This window comes from Hylobates moloch, unplaced genomic scaffold (assembly GCF_009828535.3).
Source record: "Hylobates moloch isolate HMO894 unplaced genomic scaffold, HMol_V3 SCAFFOLD_23, whole genome shotgun sequence".
NCBI lineage: Eukaryota > Metazoa > Chordata > Mammalia > Primates > Hylobatidae > Hylobates > Hylobates moloch.
The window spans coordinates 20,425,179-20,449,172 of NW_026652298.1; the positions used below are offsets into that span (position 1 = coordinate 20,425,179).

A 23,994-nucleotide genomic window follows, 5' to 3' on the forward strand; every position below is an offset into this window, starting at 1 on the left:
TCTAACACTGTAGGTCGCTTAGTAAAAACTAATGACTGCTCCCTAAAATTGGAGAACCACAGGTTTATAATAGACACAAAGATTCATTGGGCAACCCTTTAACAAGCATGTCTTATGGACAAGGAAGCCCCATGCTAGGTGTGGTTAACGTGCTTCTGGATTTTATTGCCTCATAGAGGAGAGATACGTTAAAGAAATCAAACAAACCATACCTGAATACCTAAACAGTTACCACGGCGGTCAGTGCTCTGAATATTAAGTCTGGGAGTTACAAGAGCATATAGCAGGGGACCAAATGTGGGCAAGAAGGTCAGGAGGCTCTTCCTGAAAATGGCATGTCAGCTGAGACCTCAAGAATGAGCATGAGTCAGGGAAGATGGTGAGGAGCAGCTCATGCAAGGGCCAGTCAGACAGGTCTGGGTTCAGATTGTGACCTTGATCCTGAGAAGGGTGGGAAATCGTTAAAGATTTTACTAAGGGGATAGAATGATCGGGTTTGCATTTCAGAAAGACTATTTTTGGTCACTGTGCAAAGAATGAAGGAGGACAAGAGTGGAAGCAGATGAGCAGTTGTAAAGTCTAGGCTAAGTTCAATCCTGCCAGTAGGGCCTATCAAGAGACATAGGTGGGTGTGCTGTAACCGCCCAGTGGGTTCACTTTGCCTGCTGCCTAGACAGAGCCCATTTATCAAGACAGTGGAATTGCAGTGGAGAAAGAGTAATTCACGCAGAGCCGACTGTGAGGGAGACTGGAGATTTATTATTACTCAAATCAGTCTTGCCAAGCATTTGGGGATTGGAGTTTTAAAAGATAATTTGGCGGGTAGGGGCTTGGAAAGTGGGGAGTGCTGATTGGTCAGGTTGGAGATGGAATCACAGGAGGTGGAAGTCAGATTTCTTGCTGTCTTCTGTTCCTGGGTGGGATGGCAGAACTGGTTGAGCCAGATTACCAGTCTCGGTGGTGTCAGCTGATCCATCCAGTGCAGGGTCTGCAAACTATCTCAAACACTGATCTTAGGTTGTACAACAGTGATGTTATTTCCAGGAGCAATTCAGGGAGGCTCAGACTCCTGGAGCCGGAGGCTACATGACCCATAAACTGTAATTTCTAATCTTATAGCTAATTTGTTAGTCCTATAAAGGCAGACTGGTCCCCCGGCAAGAAGGGGGTCTTTTCCAGAAAGGGCTATTGTCAATTTTATTTCAGAGTCAAACCATGAACTGAATTCCTTCCCAAAGTTAGTTCAACATATGCCCAGGAATGAACAAGGACAGCTTAAGGGTTAGAAGCAAGACAGAGTCAATTAGGTCTGATCTCTTTCACTGTCATAATTTCCTCAGTTATAATTTTTGCAAAGGCGGTTTCAATGTCAGTGCCTGGAGAGGTCACAGGACGACCAAATTTGAGAGCTGCGCTCAGATGTTGTATGACAAGTGTCTATTGGAGAATGAATATAGGCAATGCCTGGCCTAAGAATAACTGGCTTATGAAAGCTTCCTACTTTCAAACAGCAACATCTACCATTGCCCTGCCATCCCCAATTTCCAGAGCCTCCAAAGCTGAGTGCCTACCCTCCTTTATTCCACCGCAGCCTCCTGTCTGTTTGCCTTGCTGTCATTGTCCCATGTCTGAATTTCTCAATACTCACCCAACAGAGAGCTGCTTTTCCTTTAACACACATCCAGTGCTGTTACCAAAAAGCTAGTGGCATCCTCCAAGCTAGCCCAGGAGTGGTAAGTGGGAGGGATGGAGTAGATCTCAGTGTTTGAACTACTAGCGTGGGGGAAAATGTACCCCAGGCATTCCATGTAGAACCCAGGCTGAAATTTCTAAGAAAACTGTTACACTTGGTAGATTGCTGGTGTTATAACAGAGTTCCAGCATATTATGGTTTTAAGAACTAGTCTGAGGATATAGGAAAAAACACTCAGTTTTTCCTGCTATACTTTCACAACACAGAACACTTCTGACACCAGATGTATGGGAGTTTTCCCCACACACCTAGGAATCAACCAATTCTGCAGTAGACACCAGTAGGGTGTCCTAATTCAATTCAATGTCCACACTATCCACCTAGAGACAGTATCAGATCCCACAGGTTGAGGATTCAGTCCTATAATACTTTCCTCCACTTCAGGTGCCAATCAAAAGCCCCAGGTTGTTTCACCTGTACTTCTGACTAATCGGCTATAAATCAGTGTGCCCATGACCCCCTCCTCAGGTTCAATTAATTTGCTAGAGTAGCTCACAGAACTCAGGTTACTTACATTTACTAGTTTATTATTAAGGATATTACAAAGGATACCAGTGAACACCAGATGAAGAGTTGGATAGGGCAAAATATGGAAGAAGGGCAGAACTTCCATGTCCTCTCTGGGCATGCCATCCAGAAGCTCTCAAACCCAGTCCTTTTGGGTTTTTAATGAAAGCTTCATTATATCGGCATGATTGGCTAAATCATTGGCCATTGATGATCAATTTAACCTTTAGGCCCTCTCCCCTTCCTGGAGGTTGGAGGGTGAGGCTGAGAGTCCCAATTCTGTAATTACAGCTCGGTCTTTCCTGTGACCAGCCCGCATTCTGAAGCTACCTTGGGCTGCGGGCCACCAGTCAACTGATTAGCATACCAAAAGCCACATCATTTTGAAGATTCCAAGGATTTTAGGAGTTGTATGCCAGGAAATAGGGACTAAGGCCACCATATCACAACTGGCTTGTGGACTTAACCACCAAGGAACATGCAGTCTGAGCTCCAAATATCTGGTATGAGCAAACAAACATTTTTAAGTTGGGGAATGGCTGTAGTCATATTACAAGTAAAACAAGTCCTCTTTGTTTACTCTTTTTTTTTTTTTTTTGAGACAGAGTCTCACTCTGTGGCCCAGGCTGGAGTGCAATGGCACAATCTCAGCTCACTGCAACCTCTGCCTTCCAGGTTCAAGTGATCCTCCTGCCTCAGCCACCACTAGTAGCTGGGATTACAGGCATGCACCACCACGCGCAGCTAATTTTTGTGTTTTTAGTAGAGATGGGGTTTCATCATGTTGGCCAGGCTGGTCTCGAACTCCTGACCTCAGATAATCTGCCTGCCTCAGCTTCCCAAAGTGCTGGGATTGCAGGCATGACCTTGTTTATTCTCTCTTGGATTGCTTGCTTTAGGGGGAAATTAGCAGCCATGTCATGAGGATACCCAGGTAACCTATGGAGAGATCCACATGGAGAGAAACGGAGGGCTCCTACTAACAGCCTTTTGAGTACACTGTCAACTGTGAGCTTATTATTAGGCTAATCATTCTCCAGTATTCATTTCCGTAATTTAGTAAAGCTCACCTTTCCACAGTCTCCTCCAGAGAGGTTGTAAAGGCCTTTTCCTCTGCTTGTAGGCGCTCTTCAAGCATTCTAAATGCTTATTTATGTGTCTGTGGCACACCAGGGATAGGAAATAACTTTCTTTATTTTTATACATTAAATTAAATATGATTAGAGTTCCCCTCCTTGACAAAGTTGGCCAACAGTTCTGTATCATTATTTTTAATGGATCCCACATGGATCCTTCCTTAGGTTGTCCCAGACCTAGGACTCAGGCAGTCTCAGGAAGACAGCAGTGAGCCTTGATCCACGCTGGGTCATTCATCATCCTCTCAAAGGGGCTGGTTCCCCTGGTGACTCTACATACTCAGTGTCAAGTTCCATCACAAGAATGTCTGCCAAATCTATTTGACTATTGCCTCATGCCCAGATCTCCACAGTTGCCCCTGTCATCTCTACAGCCCTATGCAGGTGTAATGCAAGGTTGCTGCCACTCTAAGAAAACCCACAACATGTCTCATTTCCCAGTCTTCTGGGATTCAACTCACACCAGGGGTCAGGCTTCTTTCTTCAATTCCATTGTCATGTCTTCCAGTCTCATTAAATCTAGATCAGTATTTAGATCTAAACTCAGCTATTTAAATCATCCAAGCAGGTAACACACATGTGTTAAATAAGTGTGCCATGTTTAATACAGAGGGTTTGGTGGGGAGTATGAAAAATTGAAGAGTTTATGTTCAATATAAAGTGCTTTGTGAGCACGTAGGCCTAGTGTGACCAGATTTTTTTTAAAAAAGTAAGAAAAAATCTGAATACTTACGTGGAATCTAGAATTTAAACATTTTAGAATTGGGCCAGACTTGGTGGCTCAGGTTTGTAATCCCAACACTTTGGGTGGCCAAGACCATAGAATTGCTTGAGGCCAGGAGTTTGAAACCAGCCTGGTCAACATAGCAAGACCCATCTCCACAGAAGAAAAATAAGAAAATTAATTAATTTTTTTTTTTTTTAGATGAAGCCTCACTCTGTTACCCAGGCTGGAGTGCAGTGGCCCAATCTTGGCTTACTGCAAGCTCCGCCTCCTGGGTTCATGCCATTCTCCTGCCTCAGCCTCCTGAGTAGCTGGGACTACAGGTGCCCGCCACCACACCCGGCGAATTTTTTTGTATTTTTAGTAGAGACGGGGTTTCACTGTGTTAGCCAGGATGGTCTCGATCTCCTGACCTTGTGATCCGCCAGCCTCGGCCTCCCAAAGTGCTGGGATTACAGGCATGAGCCACTGCGCCTGGCCGAAAAATAAGAAAATTAGCTGAGTGGAGTGGTGCACGCCTGTGGTCCCAGCTACTTGGGAGGCTGAGGTGAGAGGATTGCTTGAGCCTGAGAGGTCAAGGATGCAGTGAGCAGTGATCACCCCACTGCACTCAAGCCTTGGCAACAGAGTAAGACCCCCTCAAAATAAAATAAAATAACTTAAGAAAAAAATAAATTATATATGTGAAGGGGACCTAGTGTTAGGGTTTTAAAATATGTCCCCAAATTCTTTGATGTTCCTTTCTTTGAGAGATGACATCTGATTACCTATCCTTTCAGTGTGAGTTGGACATAAAAGCAGGATAAGGCAGAAGTGACCGTAAGGGACTTAGAAGACATAGTCATTGAAGGCATTGGGGTTCCCTCCTTTTTTACACTTTCTTGGATTGCTTGCTTTGGGGGGAAATTAGCAGCCATGTCATGAGGATACCCAAGTAATCTATGGAGAGGGCCACATGGAGAGAAACCGAGGGCTCCCACTAACAGCCTTTTGAGTACACTGTCTTGGCTATCGATCCAGCATCCAGCTCAGTCACAGTTTTAGACCGTGGCAGCCCCTGCCACACTGAAGGCAACCTCATCAGAGATCCTCAGCCAAACCACTCAGATAAGCTGTTTCTGAATTCCTGCCCTACAGAAACAATGAGATAATAAACATTTATTTTAAAACCAATAAGTTTTGGTATAATTTGTTATGTAACAAAAGATAAGTGATATACTCAGCAGCTGAGAGGCTGCTAGTTTACAATTTTGGCTCTAACTTTTCAAACCAAAAAATCGCAGGTAGGAATATTCACAGGTGGGTGGCTCTCAAAGTTTGACTCTGAAACTAACTAAGGCTGTTAACTGCTGCATCCACCTTCACCACACCACCAACCAAGGGGGTCTGTTGTAAAATAGTCACATATTTTTTCACCACCCTATATCATATATGAGATAACAAAAGAGTGAATGTAGTAGTGTCCCTTTGTAGACTATAAGCCACAGGAGTTTAACTCACCAACTATGCCATCGACTTGTTTATTTCTTTCCCACATTTGTTAGTGAGTGGAGGTGACGCTGTCTAGGCAAGTTCTCTTTTTAGGCGTCTTTTCTTTATAGATTTTACATGACCATGGGTTAGAAGATCAGCAGCTAATTTGCTTTAGATGGTGACTATACTTAGTGTTGCAAGTGCTTAACGAATGCCAGTTAATACTCTGAAGGCTAGATGTTGAAAAGATGTTATTTTCTTTAAAGGAGAAAAAAAATCAACAGAACTCTTTCACGAAAAAATAATCCTCCTTGGAAACAAATTCAAACAACAGAATGTAAGTTTCATGGGAATCAGACTTTGCTGGGTCACTGCTGTATACTGGTGTCTGGAAGCCACTTGGCATGTGAAATTTGTTCAACAAGCAACTTTGAATGAATGAATACGTGAGTAAATGAGACCAAAGAGAAGACTCTCCACTTGGAAGAGGAGGATGGGTTCGTCCATGGGGCATTCTCCTTGCCCCACCCCTTCACCCATCTCACTCTCAAAATGTCATCATCAGTGAGGCACATTTGAGGTAGGCTAAGACTTCTTAAGAAATATGGTGTGAAATCCAAAGAGTGGGAAGAACACCTTCAGACTAGACAAGAGTAGATCTGGCTTCTACCCCTGGTCCTGACCACAAGGCCCTGGAAGTAGGCCTCTGCCGCACTTCTTCGGTCCTAATTTCTTCCTCTGCAAAATGAGATCAAAGCTTCCAGCCTCAACACCAGAGGTTTCATGACTCTGTGCCAAGCTTCCCCTTTTTTTAACACCCTCCCTGAAGGAGGCGGGTCACTGCTTGTGAGATGCTTTGAAGCTAAAAAACCGGAGGCCTCAGAGCGATGTGACCAGAGGCGCACAGCTTGGCACATGACCTGATATGACTGATGTTCAAAGCAGCTGTCAGTGAATAGAGGCAGCATGCACAAAGGAGCCAGCCAAAAATAATGAGAGCGGTGAAAGGAAAAAAAAAAAAAGAAAAGAAAAGAAAGAAACACAGCAGGGCAAGGCTCCAGGGTCACTTGTGTTTTCTCTGGTCTAACCTCCTCTCTCTCCTCCACCCAGTCCTCAGACAACCCCCTCCTGCCTCCTCCAGAAGAAAAGTTAAAAGCTTTCTTTTGGAAACAGAGTAGTTTGCTTAGACTGCTACTGTTTACCTTTGGTAGGACAGCCATTGGCGGTGAGTTCAAACACAGGAAAAGGCCTGTGTTCCAGGAAGAGCTGCAGACGGGCTGAAAGACCGGCCATAATGCTGCTGGGTTGCACTATTCCCCACTGGTGCTCAGCCTGGAATCACACCAGGCCCTTGCCTCAACCTCAGGCAACCAGCCTCCGGCTATTTTTTGGACTACTACCTTCCCTTGGGAATATTGCCCCTAAAACAAGATGGTGTGGGATGGAGGGGTGAGGAAATAAGGGAGGGGGAATAAAAAGAGAAAAAGAGGCTTACACTACAAACAGAAACACAATAGCCTTATTTCCAGCCTAGTATGAAAAACATAATTATAACAAGCAGCAAACTTTGGGTTTACATTTGAGGTTTTGTTATTTATTTGTTTTCAATTATTAACATCATCCTCCATGAACTAAGAGGTCCACATTTGTCAAAACAAGGCCACACATTCCCCAAGGCAGCTACCTCCAGATATCTCTGATCTATTGGTGAAAAGGAAGGGAAATAATCTACCTCCTTATGTTTCAAACTGATCCACCCTGAATAGGGTTATGCTAAATTGTGGGAGAAAGGAGGGAAAGCATATAAGGAAATACATGCTGTAAGGATCAAAATCTTCTGGGCCTTCCCCATTCCCCCCAAATTTCTTTCTGCTAATTCCATTTCAAAAACTCCCTTGGCTCCAAGGCACTAGATTCTCTGGTTGGGTCATTCTCAAGTTTACCATGAGGATCTCACTTCTCTTTCCCTGATTTTAGAGTTATTTATGTCAAAATATTTCTGTCTTCCAGAGAGCTCACAGCATCCTGTCTCCTCCAGAAGCTCTTCCCCAGCTGAAATGGAAGTGAAAGGCTGGTAGTCTCCTCCTCAACCACCCACCTCCTTGGGCCCTGACTGTGTGGATGAGCTCCTCACACCCAGGATTTGTGTCTGCAGTGAAAAGTAGCAATTTATCCTACACTGAAAATTTCCTGAATAAAAACACTTCGTGAAACTCTGGATGTAGTATTTTATTTGGTGTAGAATGAGTCTACAATAAGATCCTTTGTGTTCTCTGGTTTTTAGCAGTTTGACTCTGATGTTCCTGTGTGTGTGGGGGGGGGCATGTATAGGTGTGTGTTTAATCTTCTTCTCCTTGGGCATTGCTCTCCTTCCTAAATTTGTAACTTTATGCCTTTCTCTAAATTTGAATAATTTTCACCTATACTTTTATTGCAAATATTTTTTCTGACCTATTTTTTTCTCTTCTCCTTCTCTGACTCCAGTTACATATGTATTAGACCTATTGATATTGTCCACTCTTCCCAGAGGACCTGCTCATTGTTTTTCAATGTCTCTTCTCTCTGTTCTGCATATTGAATAACTTCTATTGATTGATTTTAAAGCTTACTAACTTTTCTGTTATTTCTATTTTCCTGTTAAGGCCAATCAGTAAATTTTTTATTTTAGATATTGTAATTTTTAATTCTAGAATTTTTATTTGGTTCTTTTAAGAAAAAAAAATAGTTTTTAGTTCTTTATTGAGCTTTCTTATCTTTTCATTTATTAGGAGTATGTTTTTCTTTATGTCCTTAAGTATAGTTACAATAACCACTTTAAAATCTAGTCTGCCGATTCTATCACCTGTATTATCTTCAAATTGTTTTTTTTTCTCTTGAGAATGGGTCTTTTTTTTCTTCAAATGTTGAGCAATTTTGGAATGTATTCTGGCTATTATAAATGATATATTGAAGAGACTCTGTGTTCTGCTATGCTGTTTTAAAGAATATTGTGCAGCTTTTTCTAGGCAGGCAGTTATCTTGGCTGAATTCAAACTGCAAATTCTGTATGCCCTGAAGTAGGCAGCAGCTCAAATCCAAGTTGTTTTCTTAGCCTCAGCTGAGAGGCCTGAGCTCTGTCCCACAAATGTGAGACATAGGGTTCAACCAGAAATTTCTAGGCAGCATTTGGGTATCCTCTCTTTCTCCCCCTGTCTCTCTCTCTCTCTGATTATCTCCTTCATGGAATTTCCCTCTAATTTTCAAGAAGCTTTGGCTGCCTTAAACTCTGACATTTGGTTCTGCAAGCCAGGAAGACTGTGGGTTTCTATCTGAGTTTCAGTGACCCCCATGTCACACCAGCTATAGCCTGCTCTCAGGATAAAAGCTATAAAAAAGAAAAACATAAAACTTAACTCATGGTATTTTCTTCTTTGAGTATAGACTCTTCTGTAATATCTGCCTGCTTTTATTTGCCCTCAGATATTTTTCTATTTTTCTAAAGTTTTAAATTATTATCTGCAGAAAAGTTGGGTAGGTAAGGGTTTATTATTATAAAAGGGAGTATAACTTTTATTCTTTTGCTTCTTGAACAAATAACTATTCAAATATTTTCCAAGACTTAGTCAATTTTGCTCTTTAGCAAATAGTTTTTGTCTCAGTTTTCTATTTATTTTCTCATGGTTCTATGGGTTGGCAGTCGGGGCTGGGATTGATGGGCAGCTCTTCTGCTGGTCTTGTTTATTGTTACATATGTGGTTGCACTCTTCCAGTGGCTTGACTGGAATTATATGGTCGAAGACATTCTCACTCACTGGCAATTGATGCAAGAAGTTGGCTGGGCCTCTCTTCTCATGTGGTCTCTCATTCTCAAGGAGACTATCCCAGACTTTTTCACATAAATGTCTCAGGGTTCTAGGAGGGTAAGAGTGGATGCTACATAGGCTCTTGAAGCCTGCAATTAAAACATACAGTGTCATTTCCACCACAAAGCAGGTCATAGGCTATCCAGATTTAAGAGAATGAAGATTGGACTGTATGTGTGCATATATAGATAGGAGGAATTTGTGATCATTTCTTACAATCCAGCACATTAATATAAAAAATGCTATTATGCAAAAATAATGGTAGCAATCTTATCAAAATTTAACCCCCTTTGTGATCTATCACCATGCTTACTGTGAGGCATCCAGATGAAGAAGAGTGGGATGCTTTTCTTCATGCTGTTTTATATCTAGGGAAAATGAGGAATTGAGACGTTAATTAGATTTACCAAAATTGGAGAGGCAGTGATAGATAGAGCCAGGATATATAATGTTTAGTATATAAGTATGTATGATGGAGAAAAGCAAAAAACAAGATGAGATTAAGAAATGCAGGAATGGAGTGGGGGAGTTTGCAATTTTAAATACGATATATAGGAAAGGCTTCATTGAGAAGATGAGGATAGAGAAAAGACCTGAAAGAGGCCAGAGAAGGGGAAGACACTTTCATTCAGTGGGATGAATAAGCACCCTTGGTGGGATATGATATTATGTATGTATATTATATATAGATCACTGAATCTTCCATTGTATTTTTATGAGTTGGTAAAGCACACATTTCTCATACTGAATATCAAACACCTGAAGTAGTCACGACTTAAAATTATCTTATAAACAATTTCATATCATACAGGATTGGGTCTTTAAAGGGACTTGATAAATGCTACATAACAATTTTGATTCTGTAGGATATGTTACACACACACACACATTCACACATATATATATATCTATTCTTGGTATATGTAAAGTGATTTATAGTGACTAACAATTTCATAAACATAAAGTAGAAATAGAAAGCTATGAAAGATATTCTTTTTTTCTGATAAATACATAAACTGAAACTTCTACTCACAATAACTGATGATTAGAAGATTTGGACCAATCCTCCCACTAAGGAAACATAAAGAACTGAATGAAATATAAAAAAACTTCTTAAAAGAATCAAAGTATTAACAATATATTGAGGAATTACAAAAACAAAATCAAGAAGAGGAGAACCTAGAGAGTAAAACCAACATTTGAATCTGATTTTGCCCTAAGAACATTTGCTAAGCCTAAAGAAATTTATTTTCGGCAAATTCCTGGGGCCAGGAGGCAAAAGGCAAGACCTGTAATCCACCAGAAGTCAGGATTTTAATAAATCATGACCATTTTAAATTGGGATCCCAAAGGATCCAGATAAGGTAAATCATGGGTAAGCTAATCCCTGCAAAGAATTTTGATTTGGCTTTATGTCATTTGGGTGGTCTAGGAAACTGCCAGCTTTGAACTTGGTTTAAGATAGACCTAGACTGGTAGCACCTCAAGTGTCTGGCAGAGGCAGAGGAAAATCCTCTTTGGAAGAAGATGATGTTACGCTAGGCCTCAAATTATTATGAAAATTAGTACAAATAATCTTTAAAACACAATGTCCAACACATTGTCAAAAACAGCCAGTCATACATGGAAACAGAGTTCATTGAACAACACCAGCAGAAACAACAGACAACACAAATAGACCCATAATCACTGGAGATAATGTCTGTTGGAATTATTAGTCACAAACTATAAAATAACTCTGAGTGTTTGAAGGAGAAAACAGACAGGATAAACCAAAGGCAATGTTTTAAGATATGACAGCCAAGAATATTAAGGACTAATAAAAGACATCGATTGATTCAAGAAGGCTAATAGAGCTTACACAATATAAATTTAAAGAACAGCACTGCCAGAAACACTATAGTGAAACCATAGAAAACCAAAGAAACTGAACTGTAAGCACACCATACACTAAAAGCAGCCATAGAGAAAAGGACATATTATCTTTAAAGAAATAAAATGAAATTGACAGCTGACTTTTAAAAGTTAATAATTGAAGTCAGAAGACAGTAAAATAGTATTGTCAACATGTTCACAGGAAATAATTGCTCACTGAGATTTCTATTCCCAGGAGATATTATATTTATTAATATATTGTTATATTATATATCCATTTATATTATATATGGTAAAGATAAATACTTTTTAAAAAAATACTGAGAGTTTGGAAAATTTTAAAGGATTATTTAAGGGACAAGTAAAATGATCCAGATGGAAAATCTGAGATTCAGGAAGAAGTGAAGACCTAAAAACAATAAAAATATATTATAGAATTTTAAAATTACATAGAATTTTAAATTGTGACAAGCGCCAATTAATTGGGATGTAGATAGATGGGACTGAAGTGTTCTAAGCCTTCTGAATTGTATAGGCCAATGATAGAGATTAACATTTATATTATATTTGGATAAGTTAACAATGAAAGGTTAAAAATAAAATAATAAATAGAAAATGATAATAATTTTAAGGCCAGCCACTAAAAGAATAGTTATTGTAAATCTTCCAAAATAGTAAAGGGGAAGATTAATGATTAAAATATCTTAATTGATCACAAAGAAGTCAAGAGATGAGAAAAAGAATCACAGAAGAGGTAGAACATATCAATCATGAAATAAGATGCTAGATTAAAACCCAATTTTATCAGTGATTCCATTAAATGTAAATGAGCTAGCCTTAATATTCCTAATAAATATTTCCTAATAAATCTGCATTAAAGGGCTGTGGGGAATATTGGAGAATGCCATGAGCTGAGGATAGGAGGCCTGAATTCTAGTCCTACTTTAGTCATCAGCTAACCGTGGAATTCTGAGCAGTTCTCTGGACTTCAGCTCACACAGGAAATTAGGACATTAGGTTGGATAATGGATGAACTTCATTTAGTCCTTTTAGACTTGGAGATTATTCTCATGACCTCTTTGCTTAGGTTCCAGGGCTTAAGACAGCCTCTTGTTGAAGGAAGGGACGCCCTCTGCTGAGATAAAACTGAATTCTCTTAAGCTTCATTTATCTCACTTGGCAAGATATCTCGTGACATATGGAAATGTTATGCATTAGAGGTGGCAAAGGTGTGATAAATACCTTTTTAAAATGACTATTCATATTGATGCCAGAATCTCCAATATTGATTAACTTGGATTCGCAACTGAAAAATCCTATTCACTGGTCTCTAAATACGGGTTTGCAGAACTTCCAAAGTTATTTATATTCATCCTCCCCCATAGGCAATCTAGATTGATCAACATTTAGTATAAATAATGGCACTGGTAATCTCACTTGGTCCCTATATAAGCCAGTCATGGGTTACAAACAGAACTTGAGTTATCCTGAAGGAAAAGTGGGAATTCACACCGTGAAGAGGTTGACTGTTATAATATCATTCCTTCACTGGCGTTTAGTGTATTGTGACACAATACAGTTTTTATGTTGCCAACTAACAATTTTTTAAAAAACTCCTGCCCTCTAAATTACAAACTAAATAGAATTACAAGTTAAATCGAATAATAAGTTAAATCAAATAACAGTGCAATTAGTAATAATGCAATTAATAATTCTGCGAAGAATAAGAAAATGGCAGAGCAGACATTTTTCCTACTCCTTCAATCATATTACAAAGTAAAAATAATGATAATTGAATCAGATCCACAAAGAAGCATACACAGAGGCCAAAGGGTATTGAACTCCACCAAGAAGTTTATTTGAACTATAGATTTAAACCATCAATCATTAATGGAAACCCCAACTAATACCAGCTCATGAAGAAGAGCCATTGCAATTGGCAGAAAACTTTAACGTATGGTTTATTACATGTTTTCTATCCTTTGAAAAGTCCTTTTGGGTATGTTTTATAATAAACTAATATGATAGCTTATATGTATAATTTATAAACAATCAAACACAGATACACATTTTGGGGATGTATACTCAAATTTGAGGAAGGAGTACATAAAGAAATCTGGAGACTCTAGACTTAGTTTAAAAAGCAGAGCCCTTGGGTGGACCTCCAGAGTGACATGAATTATAGGGCTACAGGGGAACTGAGAGGCCTCAGGTCCTTGGACAGGGGTGGGTGGGCACTGTGATGTGCTGACCGTGAAGTCAGACAAAGACTCCAGGTTGTCTGTGCTTTATCATTATAGGACCTTGCGCAGATGACATATCCTCTCTGTGTTTTTAAAATACAGCCCTTAGACAATCTGCATCAGCACTGAGGCATTGGCTAAAAATTTAAATTACTACCCTGTGGTCTGATCATCACTGACCCTCTTCTTGGGCCAGAAAAGGGTATTTCACATTACTGAGCATTTTCTCTGTGTCAAGCCCTTTCTCATATTATTATTCCGTTTGATACTCATAACAAATATTCCCATTTGTGAAATATTCCCATTTTACAGATTATGACAGTGAGCATGGTGGACAGACCTTAGGGTGACTGCTGATAATTCCTGCTGCCTGCTGTTCAAGCCCTGTGTAATCCACTCCCTCTATGTGTGGATGAACCTGTGACTTGCTTCTACCCAACAGAATATGGCAAAAGTGATAGGCTATCACTCCCTTGCTTAGATTATACAACAAAGATGTTGGGCTATCACCCCATAATTATGTTGTGATAGAAGTTTTAGCAGACTGAAGAAGCAAGACTTTCCTGCTGGCCTTGGAGAAGCAAGTTGCCATCATGTCAACTGCATATGTTGAGAGTCACAAAGCAGGGAATTGTGGGAAGTCTCTAGGAAACTTCCAGCCTCAGTCCTGTAACCACAAGGAACTAACTCTTGCTCAACATCCCCCTAGGCTTAGAAGAGGACTCTGAGCTCCAGGAAGGAAGGAGACCTGGTCAATTCTTTGCAGACAATCTTGTGAGGCCCCAAGCAGAGGATCCAGTTAAGCAATGTCTAGATTCCTGACTTGCAGGAATGGTGACATCATAAATCCGTGTTGTTTTGAGCTGGTAAATTTAAAACATTTATTACACAGCAATAGAAAATGAGTACAGTGGACATGCATGGTGGTTTATACTTGTAATCCCAGCACTTTGAGAGGCCAACACAGAAGGATTGCTTGAGTCCAGGAGTTTGAGACCAACCTGGGCAACATAGTGAGACCCCTTTTCTACAAAAAAAATAAAAAATTAGCCAGGTATGGTGGCAGGTGTAATCCCAGCTACTGGGGAGGCCGAGGCAGGAGAATTGTTCGAGCCTGGGAAGCAGAGGTTGCAGTGAGCAGAGATCACACCACTGCACTCCAGCCTGGGCGACAGAGCAACGCCCTGTCTCAAAAAAGAAAAAGAAAGAAAAGGAATGTAGCAAGTGATTCCTTTTTTTGTTGTTGTTTGTTTGTTTTTTGAGACAGGGTCTCATGCTGTTGTCTAGGCTGGAGTGCAGTGGTGCGATCTTGGCTCACTGCAGCCTCCTCTGCCTTTTGGGTTCAAGCAATTCTCCTGCATCAGCCTCCCAAGTGGGTGCGTGCCACCACGCCTGGCTAATTTTTGTATTTTTAACAGAGACAGGGTTTCACCATATTGGCCAGGCTCGTCTCAAACTCCTAACCTCAAGTGATCTTCCCACCTCGGCCTCCCAAAGTGCTGAGATTACAGGTGTGGGCTGCTGCAGCCGGCCCCCAAGTATTATTATGTATCAGAATCATCTTGGTTGAAGGTGGATAGTATTCTCCAATCTAGACTTATCCATAATAAAGCTGATATTTGTATCTTCATTCTCTATCTTTTGTGGCTATTTCTCAACTGGTTCCAAACTCAGAGTTGGGGGGAGATATAACTGATTATCACCTCTAACCCCAGCACATCATAGCATTACCTGCTCTTCTCCACAGGGCACCTTCCCACCCATTGTTCATTTGAGCCTCAAAATAATTTTGTAAAATCAAGACAACCTTTTTAATTGTTTAACATCCATTTTAATTTTAGACCACTCTATCTAAATGTGAATTTTATTTTTATTTATTTTTGTCCTCCTAAGCATTCAGGATGATTTTTCAGTCTGAGGATTTCAATATTTTTTCAATTAAATTTTTTTCTGTTATTATATTTTTAAGTAGTTTTTCTGCCCAATTTTTATTATTCATTCCTTCTGGAACTCCCATTGGATGTGTGGTCTGTGTTTCTCTGTCTATTTTTCTTTTACCTGAACTCTTTTATTCTATCTCCTCTTTCTAGGCTGGGTCTAGGCTAAGTTCTGTATGACCCCTCTCAGCGCAATCTTCCAATTCTTTTATTCTGCCTTCAAGTCTGCCCAGTCTCTTGTTTATGCTAAGTATTAAGGTTTATTTTTTGAGTGTGTTTTTTCCTAATTCAAGGAATAAAATTTAATTTTCAACAAGCTTATTTTATATCTTCTTGTTCTTGCCATATAACCTCCCATTTAATATCGAAAGAATGCTATTAATACATCCTTAATCTCTTTAAGAATTCTAAGCATGTTAAATTTAAAGTTATTTGAAATTTATATGTCATTCCAATTTCTTTGGGTATGAATTCTCACTCGTTGAATCTCGTAATGGGTTCGTGTTGCAATAAATTTTTTTGTGTGCTTTGTAGATTTCTTTTGAGATTTCATCCTGCGAGAAACTTTGCTGAATGCCTGTTCCTTCCCGTGGTTGCCTCAGCCTGGCCTTCCGGACCTCACACGTCCAGGATAGTCTTACATGAAAGTTCCAATCATTCAGCTTAAGCAGGTAACACATTACACCTGTGCCCTGTGCTAGCCTGGTTCTCTTTATTACGTGGGCTCCTCTCTACACAAGTAGAATGTTTCTAGCCATAGCTATGTGGTCAAGCAGAAAAATTTAAGTCCCAGTTCCCTGGATGAAGGTGCTGTCCAGCCCCCTGCTTAATTCAAGGAACTTGGTCTCCCATGGTGAATAGAGTTCTCTTGACCCTCATTTCCAAAGGAACTTTGACAGCACCTACTCCCTATGTGCCCCATAACTTCAACTTTCCAAACACTTGCTATTTTTTATTTTTAAAAGAGATGTTCTCTTTTTCTCTAAGACATGTATTTTAAAAATGTGTTATATGCCATTTCTATCACCATGCATTACATGTTTGTATTAGAGAATAAATGAAGAATTCATGTGATGATTTTGCCATATGGACTCATAATCTTCGGACATTCATGTTAGAGGTTAACCAGCAGAAGCACAGAAAGGTTAGCTGAGCTCTACAGGTGCCACAACAAATTAGTAGTCAAGGTGTTGGTAAAGCCAAGTCTCTAGATTGCCGTATTTGGATACAGTGCTCTTTCCATTCTGCCACATTGAACTATGGGATTTTATTTGCTTGTTTGTCTATTTATATAAAGTTACTTGCTTGTTAAGCTACAATAGCCTGTGAGTACAAACACAATAACATCTCTTTTGTGTTTCAAACTAAATAAGCCCTGTCTCAGTAGCAGAATATGTAGTAGCCCTGGTGAGACCTGTGATCTTTCACTAAATTGTCCAAGAACATCAGGGGTTATTTGGTCCAAAATGTTCGTTTCTCCTATCATGGCCTTGGTTCTTTCCTCCCCAACAGACTCCTCACTCTAGATTACTCCAAGCCATTCAGGATTCAACGACTTTGCCAGTGAGTGGTTCAGCAAAACTATGTGACTCAATTATGGCTAATTAGACATCTAGAAAGATGTCTCCACTTTTAATAAGAGAGATAAGAAAAGGCAACACCCCCCCCCCCAGTTTTCTCTGGACATTAGATGGACACTTGGGACTTCCACAGATACACATTGACCTCGCATGAGCCAGATGACAGCAAAGTGGGAAAGTGAGAAGCACTGGGTCTAATGATGCCAGCAAGCCGTGGTGTTCAAAACACTGGTGCTCTCCAGCCTCAAACTGCTCTGAGATAATGCATTTCTTCATTATTAATACCACTTTGAGTTGGAGTTGTTATCCCTTGAAACTAAGACATCCTAATGACACTACCTGTTTCCAAATGGCTCCAGCAGTGGCAATGGGATCTTCTAGACCAGCACTGTCCAACAGGAATGCAATGCAAGCCACAAATATGCACCACATATGTGATTTTTAATTGTTTTTAATAACCCCATTAAGATGAAATTAAGTCTAATAATATACCATATTTAACCCAATATATGCAAAACACTATTTTGACAGGTAATCAACATAAAAATTGAGAAATTTTATAATCCTGTTTTACAGTAAGTCCTCAAAATCTAATGTGCATTTTACACTTAGAGGACATGTGTGTCAGAATAGCCACATTTTAGGGGCTCAAAAGCCATGTGTGGCTAGTGGCTGCCCATCTAGACAGGGTCCCAGCATGTGTGTTTGGGACTGCAGCTGCCCTCTCTCACTGCTGCGTTCCTGAATGCAGTTGTTAATGGACTGGGTGAGGCCCCCTGTTGGAGTTCCCAAGATAAGCATTTTGGCTCACACTCACCTCGTCCCCTTATTCCTGGGGAGTTGTGGATGTGTTCTAGTCTCAGACACATGATGAGCTGAACCAGCTCTCCAAACAGGAATATCCAAGACTGCTAGTGAGCCCTGGTCAGGGGCCACGGCCCCTTCCCCACCTTCCCTTGCTGTGAGTTATCCTGATAGGGCCCTCAAGGCCTTGTCCTGCTGGTATACTTCAGTCAAAACCATATTCGACTTCAAAAGAGGAGAGATCTTATCTCTCTCATTCCAAAAGCCTTCTTTACCTCCATCTCTATAAAATGTTTAAGTCTCTATGGGCCAATTCTGCATAAAAAGAGGTACTGCAACAAAAAGTAAGGTTATTTTTTAAGTCATAAATGTCATTTAAACTTCCAGTATTAAGTGCCTGCTCACCTTATCTTTGTATAAGTAAGAGAGGATACTTAGATTACAGGCAGGTGAAGAAGTCAGTAGCAAATTTTAAAGGAAACTTTTCTAGCTCAAGTTTCATCTAACCAGCTAACAAAACAAAACGATTTTTTTCCTTTGAGTTAAGGACTTGCAAGAGTGAATAAAAACACACAGTGGGTACCTAGTGAAGTGTAGCTTTATTATTTTTATAATAGCCAAAACACTATTGCTGGCTGCTTCCAGCAGAGTGATCTTGGTAGCAGCAGACAGCACACGTACATCTGTCTTAACGAAATGGCATCATGTGGCAGGCACAGAAGCAATGGCAGGAGAATATGAAGGGCCTGCTGGAGGAGTGAACACATCCCACGTTTCTTTATCCATGATAAGAATCAGGACCGGCACTTGGTACTCAGTAAGCACCAAGATTTTCTTGGACAACTTCAAGGTCAGAATGAGGGGGATTCCTAGACAGGGAGGTGGGTTTTCTACTGATTAGCCTGTGGGGGGCACGGGGAGGAGACTCAAATGATTATTTCAAACACTAAAATGGAGTTTTAACTTCATATGTACACATACCAATTACAGTAGATAAAAAAATACCATTTATGAACCATCTGGCTTTATTGACATTAGTTTTTAACTGCAACTACCTTTCTGGCTCTCTTTTCTAGATGGAATGTGTGAAATAGTGATGGACTATGTCTTAGTCTATTCTGTGCTTCTATTGCAGAATACCACAGACTGGGTAATTTATAATAAACAGAAATTGATTGGCTCACAGTTCTGGAGGCAGGGAAGTCAAAGATCAAAAGGCTGGCATCCAGTGAGGACCTTCTTCCTGTGTCATCCCATGGCAGAAGAGTAAAGAGAGGACGAGAGAGCACAAAGGATCAAGCTTACTGTCTCAAGCCCTTTTATAATCAACATTAATCCATTCATGAGGGTGGAGCACCCGTGACCTAAACACCTTCCATGAGGCTCTGCCTCCTGGCACTATTGCGTTGAGGATTAAGTTCCCAACGCATGCATTTTGGGGGACACATTCAAACCATAGCAGACTATGACAATGGTTCTCAAATTTTGCTGTATATTGGAATCACCTGAGAGCTTTTTAAAATCCCATTGCCCAGGCTGTGTCCCAAACCAATTAAACCAGAATCTCTGGAGGAAGCACCCAGGCATCAGCATTTTCTCAAACTGCCTAAATGATTGCTATACGAAGTCAGGTTTGAGAACAAGTGGATTATGATCCGTGCTGTCAATTATTAACAAATATTTGAAAACATATTAATATCCAAATAGGTTTACTAAAAATATTCAGGTGAAGTTGATATAGTTGGCTATCTGCTCAACAATTTCTTCTCTCTTCCTCTTTTCCAATAGAGTCCCATGTTTCTTCAGACTCCTCTGAGTGGCCAAGTGTTTGAAGAGTGAATTATGATTGGCCTTTCCTTTGTGGTGGGAGTGGAAGGATTAGGGATAACACGTCAGAAAGGGAGGCCATCCCTCTGCGTACTTTCTGAGGCCAGGCAATATTCTGGTAGCAGAAGCAGATGGAGAGGGTTGGGAGGGAAAAGTGTTACATTGTTCAGTGTGGGTGGAATGATGCCAAGAGGGCATACTGAGTGGGTTATTTCCAGTCTAATGACATTTTACGCAAGAACCAGTTGTAAAGTTGCATGCAGGTTTCCAAGAAAAAAATGCATTCCCAAAGACCGGCTCTGTTAGCTTTCTGTCTCTCTCTATATATTTCTTTTTTTTTCCCTTCTCTAATATCCAAGATGTCTTTGAGCAGGAGAGCTCTTTTGAATTCCTGCCACTTAAAGTGGGTTTGGATGCCTTAGGGTGAACTAATGACCAGGCAGTGAAACTCTCTATGCCTAGAGAGGCAGGTTTTCAGGGAAGCTGAGCAGCCACTAGAGAGTCCAGGCCAACACAAAGAAGAGGCAGTTTCTGGGTCTGCTTTTGCCTCCAGGGAAATAGTTCTGAAGGACTTCTGCCCTGGAAGCCTGGCTCTGCTTGCCCAGCCCTAGCCTGTGGGAAGATCCTGTCACCATTCTCCTGCGTGTAGGCAAGGAGCCCTGGCAAATGGCCTCTGAGAGAAAATTAATTGTTTAGATGTAAGACACTTTAAAAAATGACACAAAAGGCCAGGCGCCTGTAATCCCAGCACTTTGGGAGGCAGAAGTGGGTGGATCATGAGGTCAGGAGATCGAGACCATCCTGGCTAACACGGTGAAACCCCGTCTCTACTAAAAAATACAAAAAAAAAAAAATTAGCCGGGCGTGGTGGCGGGCGCCTGTAGTCCCACCTACTCGGCAGGCTGAGGCAGGAGAATGGCGTGAACCCAGGAGGCGGAGCTTGCAGTGAGCCGAGATCACACCACTGCACTCCAGACTGAGCAACAGAGCAAGACTCCGTCCAAAAAAAAAAAAAAAAAGACACAAAAACCATTATAGGGTCACACTTATACACGAAATTTCAGAAGTTGTCATGTGATTTGCAAGATAGCCTAAATTATGTCTCCACTCAGGTCTTCTTTCAATTGTGGTCAGAACTGGACATTCCCACGAGGACAGTTTCCACTTCCAGTAATGGCTGAGGAGGTCCTACTGCAAATAATAATGAGAAACTCTGGACAAAGTATTTTAGAACCACCATCTGAAAGTATTGGAGAGTAAGTAAGAGCAGGTAGGTACTAGAAAGGGTTTGAAATCTAGAAGAGACCAGTGACATTAGATGAGTTTCCTATTTTTTCTTTCGTTTTGTTTTACAGCTTTTAGCCTAAAGGCAGACCTGGTCCACACTCTGCAGGACATAGAAACCCACAATCTTATTGCTTAAAGAATTAGGAGACAGAGATCAGGACAATCATACCAGCTAGAAAGTGAGGGGTTCTCGGGTACGGTGGCTCATACCTGTAATCCCAGCACTTTGGGAAGCCAGGGAGGGCAGATCACTTGAGGTCAGGAGTTCGAGATCAGCCTGGCCAATATGGTGAAACCCCATCTCTACTAAAAATACAAAAATTAGCCGGGGATGGTGGCGCATGACTGTACTCCCAGCTACTTGGGAGGCTGAGGTGGGAGAATCACTTGCATCTGGGAGGCAGAGGTTGTGGTGAGCTGAGATGGTACCACTGCACTTCAGCCTGGCAGCCTGGGGGACAGGGTGAGACTCAGTCTCCAGAAAAAAAAAAAGAAAGTGAGGGGAGAAATTCCAGAAAGAACAGAGTCAGAGAGGAAGAGTCCCCTCTGCTGATAAACCGCTCATATTTCTGGCTGACTCTTGAATCATCATGTGTGGGGCAGACTCCAAGCAACCCAGTTAAGGCTAAGCACTGAACTTATATTTAAGACTTTGGTTCTGCTTGCTTTAAAAAAGTCAATATTCTTTGAATGAACATATTAGGTTGATGCAAAAGTAATTTAAAGTAATGGCAAAATCGCAATTATGTTTGCACCAACCTAATAGCAGAATAGAGAATCTCCTTAATGTATTGCTCACAATGTCAAGGATACAATAAAAAATTGCTAGACATACAAAAAAAGAGAAAAATGTGACTCATATTCAAGAGACAAAGGCAATCAAGGGAGACCAACCCGGAAATAACACAGATGAATTTAGCAGGCAGGTACTTTAAGGCAGCTACTGTAACTGTGCTCAAAGACTTAAAGGAAAAGATGCTCCCAAAAGGAGAAGCAATCAACTTTAGTAGTCCTATATGTACTAAACATTTATAGACTGGAAAATGTTTGACGAAGGTCAAAGTACACAAGAATTATAGGAAACTTCACAATTCCTATTTTATAATCCTATTTGGCCTGTTTTTAATTGTATTGAAAAATTTCATTCAAATCAAGGCCAGACACTTTGATCAGCTGATTTGATAAATCCATTTTGAGGGAGACATCAACATATAAAACAACTGAACTGCATCAAATACAAAAAGGTATTTTTATTGATGAAGTATGTGCAAGACATAGCACTGTTCTTCACCATATTCTTCACCTCACCCTTTCTAAAGAGGAGGAAGGGGAGGAAGGGATGTTGATCATTATTCATGCATTCAACTCAGTCTGCTTAACTGAGCTGAGATCTAGCTTTGTCCTTAACTAGAATTTCCCAAATAAGGATTCTACAGGATGTTCCTGTGTAGGAAGCAAATAAAGAAGCCACAAAGAAAGGATTCGATTACCAAATACTTTTGAGAAATACTGAGTTAAATAGAATTTTTTTTTTCCTGTAGGGCCTTTCAGAGCCTTCAACAGGGGAATGTGCATTATGAGTCACCCAGGGTGGCAGGTCAGGTGGCAAAAAGCCTGGCAATCACATGTAGAGCAGTGGGTCAAGGTAGGGCAAGGACTCTGAAGTTCCCCAAGAGGGGGATGCTCATTTATTCGATGAGCAAATATTAACTGAGCATCTACTCTGTTCTAACCTAGGCCCTATAAATATGTGGTAGACAAAGCTGCTCTCATTGAACTTACTGTTTAGCTAAAGAGATAGTCAAAACCAAGTAAATAAACAAATAATAATAAAATTCCAAGTAGTAATGAGTGCTACAAAGGAAAGAAACAATAGAGTACAATGGGGTGGGGGTGGGAGCTACCTAGATAGAGTGATTAAAAAAGGCCTCACAGGAAGCGATACACAACCTGAGAGCTGATCAACAAGATAGAGGTGGCCTGTGAGGAGACACAGGAAGAGTGTCCCGGGCCGGGTGGAGAAAGAAACTTGCATGGAGGCCATAAGGCAAGAACTGTTTTGTGTGCTTAAGCCTCTGAGAGGGAGCAGGTGTCTGGAGCATAGACGATCATCCAGAAGATGGTTAAAAGAAAGAAAATGACCACGACAGCAAGCAATAACATGAGAGCTGAGGCTACTTACAGTATTTCCTCCTTACTTCTCACTTACAGTGTGAAGAAATACACTGCGTTTTCTGCTAGTGGTAATGTAAAATAGCACGACCGCTTCAGAAAATATTTTGGTGTTTTCTTACAAAGGTAAATGTACAACTGTTCTCTGATCCAGCCATTCTATTCCTTGATATTTACCAAAGAGAAATTAAAGCACATGTCCGCACACAAAATTGTTAAAAATGTTCATAGGAGCTTTATTTGTAATGCCTCAAAATTGAAAATAACCCAAATGTCAATTGACAAGTGAATGGTTTAAAAATTGGGGTATATTCATAAAACGAAATAATATTCAACAATAAAAACAAACTAATACACACATATATAAAAAATGCATTTGCAGAAAACATAATTCTGTGCATAGTAAATCCTAAGAAATCTACGAATTAAGCAGTGAATTTAACAAGTTTACATGATAAAAATCCAAAATCATTTGTATTTACATATATTACAATGAATAATCGAATAATAAAATTTTAACTTTCAATGTACAATAGCTTCTAAAGCATGGAATACTATAATAGCTTCTAAAAACATGGAACACTGAGATAAATTTAACAAAATATGTACAATGCCTGTATGGTGAAGTCTAGAAAATACTGCTGAGAAAAAATTTAAAAGACCTAAATAAATGGAATATTATGCCGTACCCAAATTAGAAGATTCAATATTGTTAAGATGTGAATTATCCCCAAATTGATGTATAGATTCAATGCAATTCCAATCAAACTTCAAGTAGGCTTTTGTATGTGTGTGCAGTAAGATATCTGTATGGGAATGCAAAGTACCTAGATG

The 23,994-nt window shown here is 40.3% G+C and overlaps 1 protein-coding gene across 1 annotated transcript in view; it reads right to left on the reverse strand.

Moving 5' to 3' along the window:
• The window catches only part of ZNF366 (zinc finger protein 366), a 76,464-nt gene extending 66,694 nt beyond the window's left edge, over positions 1–9,770 (reverse strand). Inside the window, exon 1 of the mRNA XM_058434090.1 lies at positions 9,749–9,770. Within this exon, the coding sequence (XP_058290073.1) occupies positions 9,749–9,758 (10 nt within the window). The 5' untranslated portion in view covers positions 9,759–9,770. The remainder of the gene's footprint in view (positions 1–9,748) is intronic.
• Between the last annotated feature and the right edge of the window lie 14,224 nt (positions 9,771–23,994).